This window comes from Ornithorhynchus anatinus, chromosome 4, assembly GCF_004115215.2.
Source record: "Ornithorhynchus anatinus isolate Pmale09 chromosome 4, mOrnAna1.pri.v4, whole genome shotgun sequence".
Lineage (NCBI taxonomy): Eukaryota > Metazoa > Chordata > Mammalia > Monotremata > Ornithorhynchidae > Ornithorhynchus > Ornithorhynchus anatinus.
The window spans coordinates 1,492,764-1,512,550 of NC_041731.1; the positions used below are offsets into that span (position 1 = coordinate 1,492,764).

The 19,787-nt window shown below is 49.1% G+C and overlaps 1 protein-coding gene across 2 annotated transcripts in view; it reads right to left on the reverse strand.

Annotated features, from left to right (window-relative positions):
* KHDRBS3 (KH RNA binding domain containing, signal transduction associated 3) overlaps positions 1 to 10,961 on the reverse strand; it is a 117,342-nt gene extending 106,381 nt beyond the window's left edge. For both annotated transcript variants that reach the window (XR_003758974.2, XM_029063840.2), the window contains exon 1: positions 10,708 to 10,961. Coding sequence is in view for 1 of the 2 variants with exons in the window: in XM_029063840.2 (XP_028919673.1) it covers positions 10,708 to 10,798 (91 nt within the window). In the remaining variant the exon portion in view is untranslated. The remainder of the gene's footprint in view (positions 1 to 10,707) is intronic.
* Positions 10,962 to 19,787: the final 8,826 nt, after the last annotated feature.

A 19,787-nucleotide genomic window follows, 5' to 3' on the forward strand; every position in this document is an offset into this window, starting at 1 on the left:
AGAGCAATCACAGAAATCAGCTGCCAGGTTTTTCAGTCTAACATCAAAGGAGCCTATGATAGGGGCACCAGCTAAATACTTAGACATTCAAGCATTCCAACTTCAAGCAACACGAGATGCTAAGGACACAGGGGCCAAGGCAACAGATGCTACGCCTGGCTGTAAACTATAAATAATCCCAAAGGAGACCCTAGTTAGAATTAGCACCCTTTTCTTCATCGGAAAGAACCTCTCTGGGCAAAGAGTCATCTCAGATCCCTAGGAGGGCACAGGGGTAAGGGAGAGTTCAGATGACTCTCAGAGTTTCCCTCGAGGAGAAGGAAGCCTGTTCCCCCAACAGGCTGCTCATTTCAGTGAATGTCAAGGGGGAATTCAAATGAATATCATCACCGTATTCCCTCTTCTCCCTCCTTCCCCAAACTAGCAACCCCGTAACAGGTGAGTCAGCATAGAAAAATCAACGGCAACTAACACCAAAGGTCCATGGAGCCCAAGACACAGAAACCGCAGGCTCCATAACAGGTCAAGCTGAGTGCACCGCAAACCATCCTTGAAAGCATTTACTGAATGCCTAGGGATGGGGGAGAAGCAGGGAGATTGGGCAAAAAGGGGCCCTGTTCCTCTACATTTTCGTCCGTGCCCCAGAACTCCTAAATTTACCAAGCAAAGAGGAGGCCTCATTAAGGTGAAGAAAGATTTTCTTTCAGTCAAGTCCCCCAGGATGCTCAGTCCTTGGTTAATCCACCCATCTCGTGACACTCAAACAGAGATTATTCAGAGAATTCTGTTCTACAGTAACTGCAAAGACCTTCCCCACCACTCCAATAATGTAATACAACTTAACCTGTAAATACTCCAACTGACTTCTATCGCAGAAGTGAGTGTCTTACTAAACAGTTACATGTAAGAGGACACAGCAATAACTGCTGCCGGAGGACCCCAAATTGCCATTCTTCCCCATGATCACAGACTGCACCTTTAACCTCGGCCAGGGGTATCAATCGTTTGCCAATGGTCACAGGGGAAATGAGCAGGAGTGCGGATGGTTCAATGCAACCCATCACCACTCCAAGTCAATAGGGTAATTGAGCTACCCAATCTTCTTTACGGCTGGGAGGTCAGGGCCTACCACAGATGTCACGTGGTAATTCCACAGCAGTTCCACCACACCATCTATATGTAATAGTTAACATCCAATATTGTCTCCTATCTATCTGGGACTTAACATAATTCCAAACACATAGCAGCACTTCAATAACACAGTGATTATCATCATCAGTGAATGACAAGACAGTAGCAAACAACGAGGCCCTGGTACTCAGTTATCCTATGAGAAGCAAAGCAAGCCTGACCAGATGACGCTTCCACTGAGAAAGACATGGAAGAATGGAAGTCAACCAGAATGAGATAACTAAACAGAGTTGACAGATGACACCCTCTCAGAGCACAATGAAGTCAAAGTTCATACAATATGATCTAGCAGTGGGAAACAGTGTCAGAAGATAAGTGACCCTGTTGTACTGCAATGACAACTGGGTTGAACACCTTGGAGCTAAATCTTTGTGAAGATCACGACACTGAGAATGGCAGGAGGCACTGTGGGGAAGAAGCACACGTGGGTTGACGGGATTGAGTTGTCCATTCACATGTGGTTGCTGGGGAAAGAAAATCACTGGCTTTACTGGAAACTCTCACTATCACGACATCTGATAGACTGCAAGCTCACTGAGGGCAGGGATAATGTCTCCTAACAACTGTATTCTCCAAAGTTCTTAGTACATTGCTCTGCAAATACCACTGATTGATTTTACTTGATCTGAAATCTTTGAATACACAAACATGCACAAACACAATCTAAGGGAGATTCTGAGCTCCATGTGGGCCAGGGATTGTGCCTAATCTGCCTATGCTATATCTAGGACAATACAGCATGAATGTGTTGAACAAATACCCTAATTACAGTTACACAGTTATAAATCATGTCCCAAGATCTTTCTCCAAAAGGGACTTCATTGATAACAAGATTATCACCCACAGATTCGGGCCTAAACTAAGAAGTTCCAGTTTGCCGGTACAAAGTTGAGAAAGAGCGTTAGAATCTTTCCAGGGAAAATTCCTAGGGGGAGAGATTTTTCTATAATGTCCTAATCTCAAAGAAATGAATCAATAACAGATAACTGATCAATGTGACTAGAGACAGAAGCTAGCACTCCTAAGAAAAAGCTACTTACTGATGAAATACAAAGGGGGCCTACTTCTGATATAGGAGTTGGCATCTTCGAGTAGGCTCAAATGCACTCATTCCTTCAGTGGGTTAAAAAATAAAAAAGGAGGCTCCACAACAGAGTGCCCCCTTAGTCCCATTTCTAATTAACCATGAGAATCATGGAGGAATTGAGAGAAGACCTCAGATAGAGGCCGAGAGGATTTGACAAGAGGTAATTTTGTTTGAAGGGTCGACACTGAGCAGCCAGCATTAGCCTGTCCTGACCATCTAAAGAGACCACAGAAAAAGTCTTTCAGATTTCGAGTTTGGCCTAATGGGTTTGATTTTCTAGCCTGCTGCCTGGCCACAACTCCACTGGTCTTCAAAGGGCATCACCGTGCCACTTGGGTCCATTGGCCGTGCCATCCCTAGCTGCTGCTGCTACTGATGAAAACAATGATTACAATGATGGATGATGACAAGAACCTCCAGATACAGGGAGAATGGAGACTGGAACCCAGGACTCCCAAGTTCCCACACCAGCGTACTATTCGTTGGACCAACAGTAGGGTTTACACGCCGAGCTGGCTTTACAGAGTTAGAAAGTTTATTACAAGTCATCCCGCCCCCCCTTCCCCCAAACCGCTGTTCGATTTAAAAAGCAGGAATGTCATAAGCTCCCTGGACAAGCAGTGCTCCCAACAGGTGAATTCTCCTACAAAACACAACTCTCTGAAATGGACACTAATTCTCCTTGAGGAAACTTTTGCAAAAATCGACTTAAAATATTTTCAGCTAAGGCATCATCGATCATGTCATTCTAGGCTGTTCCGCGATTTATGCAGCATAAAATCTCGAAAGGGGGTTGGTGGAAGGAGAAGTGGCTTCCTTTTTTCATGGGCAGACTTCAGTGAATAAAAGAGAGCCAAACATTTGGTTGCCTTCATTAAAGAAATACTTGTTTCTCATGGGGAAGCGTCTGGTGGGGTATTTCGTGGACAGTATGGTGATATAAAAGAAAGTGACGGCATTACTAGATGGTTGATCCATCCCCAATTTTAGTATCCAAGTAGCTTGCTGCGCTGACTCGAGACTAGAAACCTGGTTATATGGGGGCCATCTAGAGGAAAAAAAGTGTTGAACATGTAGGCAGAAAGCCAAAGCATAATAATAAGGGTATAAAATGTGGATAAAAGGAAACATAAAAGCCACATTCTCTCTTCTCCAATATGACTGCAAGATACATTTATAGTTGCCCCAAAAGCAAGACAGTGTATAAACCCGAGCCTCATATCAAAATGGAAGCTCTCAAAAGATGCCTGTTATCCGACTTAGAGGAACATCGGTGAATTGCCACGAACACCTTTAAAACCCCTAAAAATAGCAGCTGAGGTTGATTGGAGAAGGATTATGGAAATGTAGAAAATTATGGAAATTTAGAACTTATAAATTCTCAGTAAATGTCTTATGCTTGTTGAGAAAGTCTGATTAGTGTCCAGACGCATCTTAAAATGCAGAGTCATAAAACTGTTTATTAAATCTTCACCTGTTAATTTCAGCTTCAGGTGCTATTTCTGAAGAGCATACTAAAAGTCGAGCAGCGCTACTTATTCATTTAGCTCAAAATTTCATCGAAAAAGAAAAAAATGCAGTAACTTACAAAGACCTATTCTCCTCCGTATTGAGAACCTGGTAGTTTGTAGGCTCAGACCAATTAGCACACTAGCCAGATGTGCTAAGATAGGGCAGAGTCATTGGGGTAGATGTCTGGAAGCATGCACTCTTTGAGCCGGGAAAGGAATTTTATCCTAAAGCTGAATGACGAAGAAAATCTAGATAACTACTCCATTCTGATACCTGGTCCAGGCAACTGAACAATAACAGTTGACCTGTATTGGGCAAGGTCATAGTTTCACACAGAAAAAGCAACTATAACTTGTTTTCAATTTAAAGCAAGGAGCAACATGACAGTGGAAAGAGCACAGACCTAGGAGTCAGAGGACCTGGATTCTAATCCTGGCTCTGTCACTTGTCCGCTGTGTGACTTTAACCAAGTCACTTAATTTCTCTGTGCCTCATCTACCTCATCTTTAAAATGGGGATTAAGACTGTGAACCCAATGTGGGACAGGGACTGTGTCCAACCTGACTACCTTGTACCTACCCCAGGACTTAGAAGAGTGCATGGCATATAGAAAGTGCTTAATAGATGTCACTTAAAGAAACTTCGAAATAAATGGAGGTAGATTATGTACTGTGTTCTTTAATTGTTTATCACCCTCCACAATGAAGCAAAATTGTTGGTGAATTCCTTCAGAAGAACCCACTTACTATTCCCTAAAATTTTTCATGACCCTCGTTCAAATCAATGTCCAGAATCCCCTTTGAAAATTGGTGAGTGCTGCTGGTTAGAAAGCACATGAAATAATCAAATAATCCATCAAAGGTATTTTTTGGGTGCTTTGTCTATGCACAGTAAGCACTTGGCAGAGTACAATATGACAGAGTTGGTAGACAAGATCCCTGTCCACAGGGTGCTAATTCATATTATTATACAACAAAAACAATGTCAAAATGTCACCTACCCGCACAAGAATTGCTTGAAGGACACTCTCTTGTCAAACCCAGGAACAATATGACAGAAGGCAACAGAGAGATGTTTGCTCTCTCGATCCTGCCAAAGCTCATGTACAGCAACTTCTGGTTGCTTCAGGCTAAGTTGATCTATCTCCTGCAGCTGTCTCTTAAAGGTCACCCGGCTCCATCACGTTGAGAATCAGCTTTGGGGAGCTTTGTTCTGCCCTCCCTTCTTGAATGTGCCTCTCTCAGGGTTCACCGTGTTGCAATTCTTTTACTACTCTTCCAGCTTTCATTCCCTTCATGTGTTCTGCTACCTAAATCTGTGTTACTACGAGCACTGTTTCAATGGTTCCCGCTGAGGGCAGGGAACATGTCTGCTAATTATTTTACTGGAGTCCCCCAAGCACTTAGCACAGTGCTCTGCACATAGTAAGCAATTCAATTTCAATTCAATGGTATTTACTGAATACTAAAGCACTCAAATGCCATCTATTAACCCCTTTCCTTTCTGTTTATCTGTTCCCCAGTGCCTTGCTCAGTGTTCTGCACATGGCTGGTGGTTAACAAGGACTATTGTTAATCATTGACGGTTTCCAGCACCTCATTGTTGCCGATCCTGTCTGGTCCTTTGATGCTGTGCATGGCAGCTAGATAGGGCTGGGGAAATTGCTCAAGAAGAACTGAGATCTCATGCAAGAGACCCAGACTACTCAGCCACTTGGAAAGTTGAACAGAGCTACAGCTTTACAGACCTTCAATTGATTTAAAGCTTGGTGACCCAATGTCAAATTTTCTGTGAACATCCCAAAGGCACACCGGCTTTCTTCTTGTGCATCTGAACAGTGGGCCACTAGGGAAGCAGAATTTGATGATGGCATTAAGTTCTGTGATGCCAATGTAAGCTTTTGGTTGTGTATAGATTTTTCCAATACATATGAAGGATGATCAATTAATGAACAGTATTTATGGAGTGCTTATATGGGTAGAGTATTATCCTAAGTGCTTAAGACAGTACAATCAAGTTGATAAGCGTAAACCCTGTCCTCACAGGGTTTACAATCTAGCAGGGAAACAGACACTAAATTTCAGGTAGGAAAAAGCAATACACCATCAGCTATAAATGGCCTACTTTGTGCACCTTTATACCACGGTTATCAGCATTCAACAAGTTCCTGGTAACTATCTCAAAAGTGTCCAATGATTCTTGAAAACCTGTTATGCTGGAACAATTCCTGAGGGTCCAAATGCAGATTCTAACACCAGCCCCCGGTCCCCTGTGGCATCTCCAAGCACGGCAGCCTAAAACAGGTTGGACATGATGGGATCCACACCACAAACGTGTTGGTTGGGGCATATGAGCAGAACGGGCGACAGCAGGATAGCCACAGAGCTGCTGTACAGCGAGCTGAAATTGGGAAATTGAAAGCAAGGAGGACAGAAGAAATGTTTTAAGGTTACGGTAAAGCAAAGCCTCAGACCATACCGCATCCCAACTGAAAGCTGGGAGCCAATTACTGCAATCAAGAAGAGAATGCCTCTTTCACAGCAGACACTTCCTAAGGGTCCTAAATCAAGGAGGCAAAAGCAAAAACAGCTCTAGGCTCTGCAAGCCACAAACACAACAGCTGAAAAGTGTGTGTGTGTGTGTACATGTGCATGTACCCACAGTGTGATCAGGACTGAGGGTACTGCATTGCCCTTTTCAGACACACACGTGCACTCACGGGTGAATCTTACCACTGTGGCCCTTTAAGGATGAAGGATAGTTAACACACACACACACACACACACACACACACACATTGTGATTCTGCTGATCAGGTGATGGAGTATCCTAGGAATCTGGATGAACTTTTCCCTTTTCAGGGCATCTAAATGGGCTCTTGAGATGTCAAGGCCAGGTCAGCAAAAACATTAGACATCTTAATGTCCTCTGAATTTCTTCAGCATCTGGCAGGTTACAGAGAATGAGAAGCAGTGTGGCCTAGAGGATAGAGCACGGGCCAGGGAGTCAGAAGGACCTGGGTTCTAATTCCAGGTCTGCTGTGTGACCTTAGGCAAGTCACTTAACTTCTCTGGGCCTCAGTTACATCAGTAAAGTTGGAATTAAGACTGTGTGCAATCTGATTAACTTGTATCTACCCATCACTTAGAACAGTGCCTGGCACACAGTAACACTTAAATGCCTTTTTTTTTTTAAAGTGAGCCTGCGGTGCAAAGTTCTGATCTGATAACTCACTGGGATTCGAAGGAAGGCACTGGTTAACAACATCTTCTATTGACCTTCCTCAGCGCTTACAGTGTTGTGCACAGTGGCCTGTACAAAAGCACAGATAGGATGTGGCAGGAAAAGAGGACAAGGAGCAGCATCTGTGAAGCCTTCAAAAAGGAAAACTGACCTCCCTTTCTTCCAGAATCATCTCAGCACCTTCCTCTCCCAAAGGACCAATATAGTCCCCTCAAACCCTGAGCCAATAAAGAAAAGCCCATCCGTTACAGCTGTTCCATGTAGATTTTAAATCTTTCTTCCGCTGAACATCCAAACAAACATTCAAGACATAACCCTTTCAGGGAGAAGACTTATTTAGCATGTGACAACATCCTCGGGGTTTCTGGTTTTAATCAGTCATAAGAAATCTAATTAGGAGTTTACGGAAGGAAAACTAATTGCATTATAGGAGGCAAGCTTAATAAGTTCCTCAAGAAAGAACAAAAGTAAATAAACATCTGATTCAAAGCAGATCTGACAACATCTTCTCATTATCTCCTAGCAAAGGGCTCCTGCTGTGCCACCACATTGAAAACTTCCCGGATTGCTCTATTGCTTTCTTAACCCTGCACTTTCACAAACATGAACAAAGGAAGATTATAGCTAAAGTTCTTGTAAAGCTGCTGGAGGTCTGATTCTCCCCTTCACCTGCCCCCACGGAGCAAAAGTTACAGTACCAGGTGCTGCCAGGAACTGGTAAATAAATGACCTGGTGATTTGTTTGAAAGTAACCTCCTTGATGCCTAAAGAATACAGGTCAAACGGTTCCCGTCTCAACCAGGATGAAAATACCAGTCAATCAGTTGTATTTACCGCACACTTACTGTGTGCAGAGCACTGTACTAAGTGCTTGGGAGAGTAAAATATAACTGGGCCGGTAGACATGTTCCCTGCCCGCGAACGAGCTTCTTCCCCATTGGCAAAGTTTCTCTTACAGTATCGTGCTCTCCCAAGCACTCAGTACAGTGCTCAGCACACAATAAGCACTTAGTAAATACCACCGATTGAAGCACGTTGACTCGCAAAGCAAGAACAGAGCTTTAATCTGAAGTAGCTGCAGTTTTGAGTTCCAGATCCACTCAGCCACTCGACTTGAGCTTGAATGATACCTTAACCTCCCTGCATCCATCTGATAACAAGCCATTTGAATTCAATGATGACATCGCCACCAAGGATCTCTCTGGGCATGGGCTAAAGACAAGTTTCTTGTAGGCAGGGACCGTCAACCAAATCTACTATAGTGTACTCTCCTAAACCCGTAGGGTAGTGCTCTCGATACAAGAAGCGCTCAATACTACCGATTCATTGGAGATGGTACTACCCACTCACAGATGGCTCCTGGATCATTTGCTAATTCTCGTATCCCTTGTGGCCGGGATATTGTGAGCCTTCCTCTGGTTCCCATGCCTCCTTTTAGAAAGTTTCCCATTCCTGCCCACATCTGTCCCCACCTGCAAAAGGGCCCTACCCGCCTCACAAAGTGTTACAAAGTAATTCAGGCGATAAGACATTCAGAGTTCCTTGTGAACACTAAATAAATTCAATGTCCTCTGGCCCTGAGCCTGAAAATATATTCAGCGGTCAAAAGTCCCCCTCCTCCAACAAGCTTTCCCCAGTAAATCCCCTGCTCCCCAAATCACATAAACCCATCTGTCAGCTCTACCTACTTTTGCTCGTGCTCGGCACTTAACTATAGATTTTATTCTTTAAATCACCGCACGACTGTCTCTTCCATTATCAGAGTGTTGGTTCCCTGTGGGCAGGGAATGTGTCACTCTCTTATGTACTTCCCAAATGCTTAGTGCAGGACATTGCACCAAGTGGATGCTCGGTAAGTCCAATGTCTACCACTTAAATCCTTGTTTTAAACAAGGCAAGAGTCACAGCATCAGTGTCACTGAACAGCAAGTACTGCCATTGCCAGTTCAAGTGCTAGGAAACAGTTACTACGGGGTCTTTACCTAAAAGCCAGTAAAAGTTACGAAAGGCCTTTTCCCGTTGGACTTTGCAGAAAATCCGTGGCATGGCGTTAGGTGCAGGGAAAGGCAATGGTTCTGACAGTTTCGGAAGCGAAAGATGTATTTTAAGACCGGCGATTTCAGCGCTTAGAACCCCGCTTGGCACGCAGTAAGCTCTTAACAGATACCATAATTATTATTATTCCTTAAATGTATAACGTATGACATTTTTGTGCTTTAGAAATGTATCTCGGTGCATCCACGTTACTAAACCTCGATGCGATCGCTCTGATGAGTGTCTGGTTTCGCAACGAGCAGGCTGCAGAGTCGAGGAGCCCTAGTTAATTTCACTACACCACTGACGAAGGGGAAGTAATTCTTGGGGAAACGCGGGGAGTCCGTGAAAACAGACGGACAGTCATGAAAACCACACCCGGCTATATCAGCGGCAGATCCATAAATCCATCTGATCAGAAATGGTCGCTCCACTCCTTTTAAGACCAAAGACACGAAATGCTAGAGGCGCTATAGTTTATCGAGGGCAGCAAGAGCTATGAGAATAAATCGGGTTCGGGAGGCGTGTTTTCACTATCCCTTCGTTTCCACCAACTCTTTGTCACCTTCGCTTCTCACGATCGCGCTTTGAAAACCGGTCCTTTCCGCCTCCCGAACCTCGCACGCCGCTAATTCCTCTAATCGCCTCCCGATGTACGAGGCGGTTGCTTTTCCGAAGGCGACAGCCCAACGGGCAACCAAAGGAAGTCATCAGACGAGCCGCCGCGGCGGCCAGAAAAAGGAGCCCGGTTCACAGTTAAACCGGTCTCTCTCAAACCGCATAAACCTCGACGATCCGCCGCCCGCCCTTCCCCGTACCGGTGAGCCGAACCCCCCTAGGACCGTCAGCCCCGAAAATGGCACGGAGGGGTCCGGCTATCTCATCCCAACTCATCCCCGGGCCGATCCCCCCTGGATCCGCCCGTCGCTCCGCGGTGTTTACTGAGCGCTTACCGGGAGCAGAGAGCACTGTACTGAGCGTTCGGGGGATGCGATAGAATAACAGCCGTTCTCCAAGAGTCCTCCGAGAGGGAAAGACCCTCGCGCAGAGTAAGCTGAACAGCCCACCGCCTTACGCACCCTGACACCTCCCTATGCTCCCTATTCACCCCCACACCTTCTTACGCACCCCCAAACCTCCCCGTGCACCCCGACACCTCCCTACGCCCCCTCACACCTGGCTGGCTCGGCCAACGCCCGCCCTGGGGAGCGGAGAGGAAGGAGCTCATCCGTTCAGTTCAAGGGGTTACGTACTGAGCGCTTACCGCGTGCAGAGCACGGTGCTGAGCGGGGAGGCGGCAGCCGAGGCCCGGGAAGAAGCCGGGGGAGCAAGAGCGGGCGCGGGGCGTCCTTGGCCAAGGTAACAACCGACGTCCTTCCCGGGAAGCCCAGCCCGTGCCACCCCGGCCACGCAGGGAGGATGCCCTCGCCCACTTACCCCCCGCCCCCCCCGGCTCCCCCGCCCGCACACTGTGGAAGCCCAGCTACCCCTCACTCGCCCGGCACGCAGTGGGCGCTTAACCCCCGCCGTTATTGGGATGATCACCCGGAGGCCACCGTGCTGCCGGGCTCTCGGGGGGCCGGGCGGAGAGGGGGAGGTGAGACCCCCCCCGACCCCCCGCCCCCCGGCCGGTGGCTCACCTCGGTTGACCAGCCGCAGGGCGTGGGTGAAGGACGGGTCCAGCGAGTCCTTCTCCGCCATCAGCTCCGGCAGGTACTTCTCCTCCTCCATCCTCCGCCGCTGCGAGCGCGACCCGGCCGGAGGGCGAGGGCCGAGCCCCCGCACCCCCCGGGACCAGCCCGGCCGGCGGGGCCGGGGACGGACGCGGGGGACGGACGGCTAAGCGCGGCCCATCCTCGGCGGACACCACCGCCCCGACCGCCGGCCCCGCGCACACTGAGCCGCCCGGGGCCGGGCCCGCCGCCGCCGCCGCCGCCTCCCCGACCGGCGGACACGGTCCCCTCCCCTCCCCGGCCCTGCCCACCGGACCGCCCTCCGCTCCCTCCCCTCCCCTCCCCTCCCCGGCCCAACGGGACCGCCCTCCCCGGCCCGCCGCACCGCCCCCGGGACCGCCCACCGCCCGCCCCCGGGGCCGGGGACACCGGCTGGGTAGGTGGGGGGGGGGGGGCGGTGAGGGGGAGCGGGGAGAGTGGGTGGGTGGGAGAGTGGGTGGGTGATGAGGGGGCGGGGACGGTGGGTGGGTCGGTGATGAGGGGGCGGGGACGGTGGGTGGGTGGGTGATGAGGGGTGGGGAGAGTGGGTGGGTGGGTGATGAGGGGGCGGGGACGGTGGGTGGGTCGGTGATGAGGGGGCGGGGACGGTGGGTGGGTGGGTGATAGGGGGTGGGGAGAGTGGGTGAGTGGCTGGGTGAAGAGGGGGCGGGGAGAGTGGGTGGGTGGGTGATGAGGGGTGGGGAGAGTGGGTGGGTGGGTGATGAGGGGGCGGGGAGAGTGGGTGGGTGGGTGATGAGGGGGAGTGGGGACAGTGGGTGGATAGGTGGGTGACGAGGGGGAGCGGGGACAGTGGGTGGGTGGGTGGGTGAGGAGGGGTGGGGAGAGTGGGTGAGTGGGTGGGGGATGAGGGGACGGGGCGAGGGGAATAAGGCGGAGGGGGTCAATCGATCAGATCTATTGCGCTCTTACTGTGTGCAGAGCCCTGCCCTAAACCCTTGGGAGAGGAGAGGCGACGGATGGGATTTCACACCCGGGCCCGGCCGGGAGGGCGGCATCAGGGAGACAGGCAGGCCGAGGCCTAACGGGCATTGCCCGGGCATCCTGCCCTCCCAGAGGCCCAGGGCCTGATGGAGATCCCCTTCCAGGCGCAGAGAGAACCGTCGGGTCCCCCACCGCCCTCAGAGGGTCTGTCCCACTGCGCTGCCGGGATGTGAGTCTCTCCTCGAATGAAAACCTGGCCCCCGGGGGTCCCCGGTCTCGGGAGGAGACCCCAGGCTGAAACCCCGTCTTGGAGCTGTACCTCACAGCTGAATGACTGCTGGTTTAATAATGTTGGTATTTGTTGAGCGCTTCCTGTGTGCAGAGCCTGTTCTAAGCACTGGGGTAGATACAGTGTCATCACGTGAGGCTCACAGTTAATCCCCGTGTTACAGATGAGGTAACTGAGGCACAGAGAAGCGAAGTGACTTGCCCACAGTCACACAGCTGACAAATGGCAGAGCCGGGATTCGAACCCATGACCCCTGACTCCCAAGCCCGGGCTCTTTCCACTGAGCCACGCCGCTTGGCTCTTTCCAACAGCCTCCTCACCACCTCAGACCCGCTCCCTCCCTCCCCGTAAGGATGACTTTGTATTTATCGACATCGAGCTGAGCTCGGGGTTAGATGCACGATAATCAGTTCAGTATGGTCCTTGTCTCGCCCAGGGCTCACAGTCGGAGAAGGAGAGAGAACGGGTATTTAAGCCCCATTTTACAGAAGTGGGGAAACTGAAGCCCAGAAAACTCGTCACTTGTCTAAAATCACGCAGCAGACACTTGGCAGAACCGATATAATAATAATGGTATCTGTTAAGTGCTTATTATGTGCCATGCACTGTTCTAAGCACTGGGTTAGATACAAGGTGACCCTACCCATGCGAGACATGGATAGGGAAGCAGCATGGCTTAGTGGAAAGAGCCTGGCTTGGGAGTCAGAGGTTGTGGGTTCTAATCCCGGCTCCTTCAACTCGTCTGCTGTGTGATTTGAGCAAGTCGCTTAACTTCTCTGTGCCTCAGTTCTCTCATCTGTAAAATGGGAATGAAGACTGGGAGCCCCAAGTGGGACAACCTGCTTACCTTGTATCTACCCCAGAGCTTAGAACAGTGCTTGGCACATTGTAAGTGCTTAACAAATACCATAATTATTATAATTATTAATTATTATATAGGGCTAACAGTCTTAATCCCCATTTTACAGAGGAGGTCGCTGAGGCCCAGAGAAGTGAAGCGGCTTGCCCAAGGTCACTCAGCGGACAAGTGGCGGAGCCGGAATTCGAATCTACGTCCTCTGACTCCCAGGCCCGTGCTCTTGCCACTAAGCCACTCTGCTTCTCCTAAGCACGGATCAGGACCCGTGTCTTCTAACCTCCAGGCCTATACTCTTTCCACTAGACCACACTGTGTCTCTTGGGCCTACTCCCCCAGCTCCATATTCCTTTAATTTGGGAGTCGAACTCAACATCTCTGGGTCCCTCCCTCACCTCTCTCTGCATCTCAGCAGCAACCATGACCTGGAGTGGATTTAGTCCATGGAAACTCCCCAGGCAAAGTGGGGAGAGAGGAGGGACGGGGTGGGGGGGGGGGGGTGTAGTTCTCCAGTGAGGCGTGCCTCAAAACCTGGACATTTTTAAATGAAATTCACAGCTTTTGTACTTTCTCCTACACTTCCCACCCCTAATCCATCCCCTCTCACCCTGTACCACAACTGGGGGCCCCCAGGTCTCCTTTCCCCCAGGGTCCCTGCAGAAGTCCTGGTTCCTGAACCGGTTGGTTAAGGCCCCTGGGAGTGGCTGTGGGTCAGGACCAAAGGCTCCTGTCTGCTTATTTTCTCCCTTCTCTACGCCCGCCTCCCCACATCTCTCCCCCTCAAGCATATCCTGGCACAGTTGTCCTGAAGGCAGCTGGGAAGGAGGGTTACCCATGGAGAAATGATTAGTAGAGGCAGTGAGCTCCGTGCTCCTGACCCTCCCTCCGCTTATCCCTTCCTAGAGGGCAGCTGTCCGACGATGTTTCTTCCCTTTGGGGACGGAGGTGATAGATGCCTCGTTGCTCTGCACAGCAAAAATGTCTCCTCCCTCCAACCTGGTGGGGTTGATGGTGCGGGTTCCTACTTGCTCTGCTTTGTTTCTGTGGAATTGTTCTTGCTTTCCTGGCCACAGCCATGCAAGGTCAAGCTAGCCAGCTTCGCACGTTGAAGGGAGGACGGGGGTGGAGGGGTTGGGGGATGGAGAGGGGAAGGGACAACTCGACTCCCACTTTCAAGGTAAAAGTCCTCCCGCCCTCAAAATGCTGGAGATGCATGAAAACAATCCACTTTTCCCCTACGTCACATCCTCCAACTGCTACTTCGGTCCTTCCCCGCAACTTCAGTATTCTAACAATCCCCAACCCATCATCCCATAGCTCTTATGCTCATGCCTTGATACTCTTATTTCCTCCTACCATAATTTATTTCCACGTCTGCCCCTCTTCTGCCACCTCCTTGAGGGCAGTGATCATGTCTTCTAACCCTATTGCACCGCCCTCCCACCCCACCCCAAGTCCTCAGTAATAGTAACTGTGGTATTTGTTAAGTGCTTACTATGTACCCAGGTACTGTACTAAGCTGTGAGGTAGATTCAAGATCACTGAGTTGGTGGGCACAGTCCCTGTCCCACACAGGACACACAGTCTTAATCCCCATTTTACAGATGAGGAAACGAAGGCACTGAGAAGTTCAGTGACTTGCCCAAGGTCATACAGCAGACGAGTGGTGGAGCTGGAATTAGAATCCAGGGCCTCTGACTCCCAGGCCCCTGCTCTTTCCTCTGGGCCGCTCTGCCTCTCCTTAGGACAGTGTTCTGCATATAGGCACTCAATAAATGCTATTGATCGACAATGCATTTTTCATTTTGACTTAGGGTGATTCACAGGAAGCTTTTGCCAGTAAGTAATATCAGATGACCCACAGCACGGTTTGATCATGTCCACGCCTAAATAGCATTTAATGAAAGCGGCAAAAAAATAAAATGGGGAACATTTATATTAATATGTTTCACATTTTTTAAAACTTTTTGTTCACATGGTTCTGAGCAGGTGATTTAGACGAGTCATTATTTTATTTAATCAAATATATGTATTATATGAGTTGAAAAAAATTGCAAAGCTTGAAGAAATTGAAACGGTATGCTGGAATATAAGGCCAATGCTGTTTCATTGGTCCCGGCACTAAAATATGGGGAAGATTTTTGGCTAGGTGCCAAAGAAGCCTCTATGCCCCCAACCGCATTTAGGAGTTTTCTGGTCTTCTGCTCTGTACTACTCAGAGATAACTCCTTAAGGTCCAGGAGATATTGCCTCCATCTCAAAATAAGAACCGTGAACTGACCCTTCCCCTGTGGCTTCTAATCCGCTTCTGTTGCCTTCCTCCTCCTACATCTTCCACCCCCTGACTTCGGTGCATCACTGATCCATAAAGACTTCCCTCTATGTCTGCTCCTCCACATGACTCTTCAGATCCTCTGCTGTCAAACACCCCCATCACATCCACTACTTACACTCTTGCGGACTCCTCCTCGATAGTCTCTTCCACCCCACTTCACTTTTGATACGCCCTGAATCACCCTTGATCCCTCTTCCTATCCAAAGTATTCAGAAACTCCTAAACCTTGCCTAGTTCCTAAAAATCCAGGGTTCATACCTAGAAGATCGCAGTCAGAGTTTCCCAGTCTTCCCACCCCATACCTTCTCCCTCCTGCTCCTTCCCTACTCTCAATCACCAGGCATACAGACTTTCGGGAATCCCTCTTCTTCCCCATTGCTTCCTTGAACTTCTCAGCTCCTCCCAGGACTAATCAATCAAACGATGATCTTCACTGAGCTCACTCTGTACAGAGCCCTGGACTGAGCACTTGAGAGAGCACGAAAGAGTCAGTAGACAAAATTCCAGCCCTCAAGGAGTTTATAATCTACAACGTGCAAAGCACTGTTCTAAGCACATGTGAGAGAACAATAGATTCAGAAGGTACGACCCTTCCCTTCAAGGAGCTTACTAAAAAATTGGAGAGAGGAGACTATGTGAATCCTGATGGAGAAGTTCTCGATCCAGAAATAGCTGTTTATAAAACAAAAGTCCTCGATTTTAGGAGTAACTACTCCAAATAAAATAACTTTCCAACCAAAGCGTCTATTTCTTTTACCCAAGAGTTGTTTATTCTGTATGTTCTTTTCCCTAAGCCAACTTGTTTTGCAGGGCTCTGGTTGTAGGTCTCACCCCCTTGTCACATGACCTCTGCCCTCTTCCCAGTCTTCAAGGGCAGCCACGCGGCATCCATTGGGTCGCAACTCAGAGGAGTTTGTCATGTGGGACACACACCAAGAGATGGCACAACCTTACCTACAAATCAGAAATCTGAGCAGAGGAGCAAAATCAAGAAAACCTTCCATCCATCCCCGGTCTATAATTCATTCCTGCAGCTCAAGAAAACACACTGTAACAAGTGCTAGAAGATGAGACTGGGGAAGAAAACTGAGAAACCCCTCGTCTTGCCTAATGCTGCCGAGTCGTCTCCGACCCGTAGCGACGCCATGGATACATCTCTCCGAGAACGCCCCACCTCTATCTGCAGTCGTTTTGGTAGTGTAGCCTACACATCCCCCAAATCAGAAAGCACGGCGTTATGCCTTGATTACTATGCCTTTCTTCCACTGGACTGGTGCTGTCTTTCTGGATTCTACCCTTCTTTGTAAAAGTTCAGTCAGTCAGTAGTTTTTATTGAGCACTTCCTGCGTACAGAGCACTCCACTAAATCCTGGGGAGAGTACAGTAGAGTTGGTAAACATGATCCCTACCCTCCAGGAGTTTTTTAATCCCACACTCTCTTTGGCTTGAATGCACAGTTTTTCAGCACCTGCCACCTGGGTGGCTGCTGAAGGGAAAGGAAACACCAGAGGGGAATGGCTTCAAGTTTCAGGAACAAAGATGGCAGGTTAACTTCCTCTCTCCTGGGACACGGGGTCGGGCAATTTAGACTCGGTAGGCTGAGGGGATGCGGCTCCCATGGAGACAGAATGCAGGGCAACTCCTCTTTCCAAGCTGTCGGGGGGGGGGGTCTCCAGAGAGAATGGCCCTACCCCTCCCTTTACCCCTCTACATCTCCCTCCTCCCTCAGCACACTTCTGCCCCTCTTTGTTCGTTTGCACTCCCCCCTGCAGCTCCTCTCCCCACTTCCCCTCGCCAAGACCACCTGCTCCCACATCCTCTCGGCTTTCTTCCCCTCCGTCTCTCTTTGACATTTAATGGTCATTTATGAAAATCTTAAAATGCAGTCTTACAATTAAAACGACAACCCCCAGATCCCCTCATCTGTTATAAAAATGAATTTTCTTTCGGATTCTTCGTGGGGAGGCCCAGACACTAGCCGCCTGAAGTGATTATTGTGATACACCTGGCCTCTGTGCCTCCAGCGACTGAGGTCGGCCCCCCTCACCTTAAAGACCCTTAATCAGCTTGCTTCGTGCCCTTCAACCATGTTCCCTTTCCTGGGAGTGCTCCAGTCCTGGGTCCTCCTCCTGAATCTGGCGATGTCTAGTCCCTTCCTTCAAGGCCTCCATGATGACTTTAGGGGCAGGCTAGGAGTGTGAAACTCCTTCTGGAGGCTGTTCGGCGCCCACGCTCTGGCTCTCTCCACCTTGCTGCTGCTGTACACGTTGTGCGCGTGCTTCCGCAGTGGCTGATGGGCGAGATGCTCCCAGAGTTTTAAGTCACCAGAGTCCTATCAGTTCCTTGCTCCCTGCTTTATCCCCTGTGAGATAAAAATTAGAATAATTGTGGTACTTGTTCAGCGCTTACTACGCACCAAGCGCTGGAGTAGAATCAAGGTAATCAGATCCCCCATGAGGTTCACAGCCTAAGTAGGAGATGGGTGGAGTAGTCAGTCAATCGTATCTATTGAGCGTTTTCTATGTGCAGGACACTGTACTAAGCCACAGACACACAAAGGCTATTAAGGCCGTATTAAGGTACGGCCGATTTTCAGGCAAAACGGGGATTGTGGTCCTTTAAGATTAAAAGCAACACCATCTGCCGACGATAGAAATTATGGAAATTTACAACTATCAGGAGGCTTGAGAGTCAGGGCCTGTTTTAAATTGTACCTGAGCGAATACCCTTGGCAGGGGAGAGAAAAGGCTTGGTGTTTAAACTTCAAAAGAAAAGATAGCAACTTTATTTCTCTTTCCTCGGGATTCAGGGAAATCTGCAGGAGAAGTCGTGGAACAAACAAGCAGTGGAAAGCCTGGTTCAGCTGGGGAGAAAAAAATGTGTCCCAGGTCACAGAGAAGAGAAGGAGAGGAGAGAAAGAAGCCGTGCCCCAAGAATATAGAAGGGCACTGTTGGCAGAAGGCCCCGTGCCTGTACCCGCAATTTTTTTTAACGGTACTTGTTAACCACTTACTATGTCTGAAGCACTGTGCTAAGCATTGGGGTGGGTACATTAGGTTGGACATAGTCCCTGTCCTGCATGGGGCTCAAGTCTAAGTAGGAGAAAGAACTGGTATTTAATCCCTACTTTACAGTTGAGGAAACTGAGGCACAGAGAAGTTAAGTGACTCACGCAAGGTTACACAGTAAGCAATTGGCAGAGCTGGGATTAGAATCCCGATCCTCTGACTCCCAGACCAGGCTTTTCTGGGACCTGTATTTTCAGCCCCTCGGGATCAGTTAGGGTAGGAGAGGAGCCTCGGGCCCTGTCTCCTGATTGGGACTTGTCACATGCTTCCTTCAGAGCTCGACCCCCGTGGGATGCATTCTTTTTATTGTATGACTGGTGGCCTGGGAGTCCACCCTATGGATGGCACATCCCCTAGCTGCCGCTGGCTGTGGGCCGCCTCCTGACTTGCCTGCAGACTCTCTGACCCCGGAGACCTTGCGGAAAACCCCTGACCTCTGGGAACCTCCTCGACTCTGGAGACCACTTGACTCCGGGAGCTCCTGCAAACTCTGGAGACACCCCTGGATTCTGGGGCCACTCCTGAACTCTAGCGATACTTGTGAACTCTGCGGATGCCTCTCAACTCTGGACATATCTGTGAACTCTGGGGACATCTCAGAACTTGGGTTATCCCAACCACCGAGGCTGTCCCTGAACTCTGGGGACCCCCTGTTCTCAAACCACTCCGAAGTGAGCAGAGAAGGAATTTAAAAATGGCTTCTTTTGGAGTTATCCTGGTTCCGCCTCCCCAGTACTTTATATATGGTATTTGTTATGTGCCACGCTCTATACTAAGCACTGGGGGTAGGTACAAGTTGATCAGGCTGGACATAGTCCACGTCCCACATGGGGCTCTCAGTCTTCATCCCCATTTTACAGATGAGGTAATCGAGGCATAGAGAAGTTAATTGACTTGCCCGACGTCACACAGCAAACAAATGGAGAAGCTGGGATTAGAACCCAGGTCCTTCTGACTCCCCGGCCCACTTTCTATCCACTAGGCCACTCTGCCTACATGAATATGAACCATATTTAAATCAGTTCGGGGGGATGTTCCTGAGCGTCTCTGGACCATGTGTGCACACACAATTAGGAAATGACCTCAGCACTATTGAATTTGCAAGATGTCAAGACCAGACTTTCCAAGGAGAATAGACCTGCCCTTTAAAACACCCTTGTTCTTCATCAGGCTTAGCTGACTGGAAAGAGATGTTTTTAAAAAAATGAAGCGTACTTGATTGATGTCTCAAATCCCTAGTCATATTGACGATTCATTTCTCATGTTCTTGAAATTAGCCAGGAATTAGAACATAATACTTCCCAAAGAGATACTTGCACTTTTACTAAAGAAGCAAAGTTTAATTGACTTTAGAACTGTTTAGCTAACATGCAGACTTCGTGGGAGGGTAATGGTTGAAAAATAACATCCCAATGAGCCTTTGAAATGATTTCAGGGAACTCCGGGTATCCTCCCAGCCCCGCAACAGACTTCACCTCAAATCTCAGCTTTGCTGTTCCAGCAGGCCCTCAAAATGAG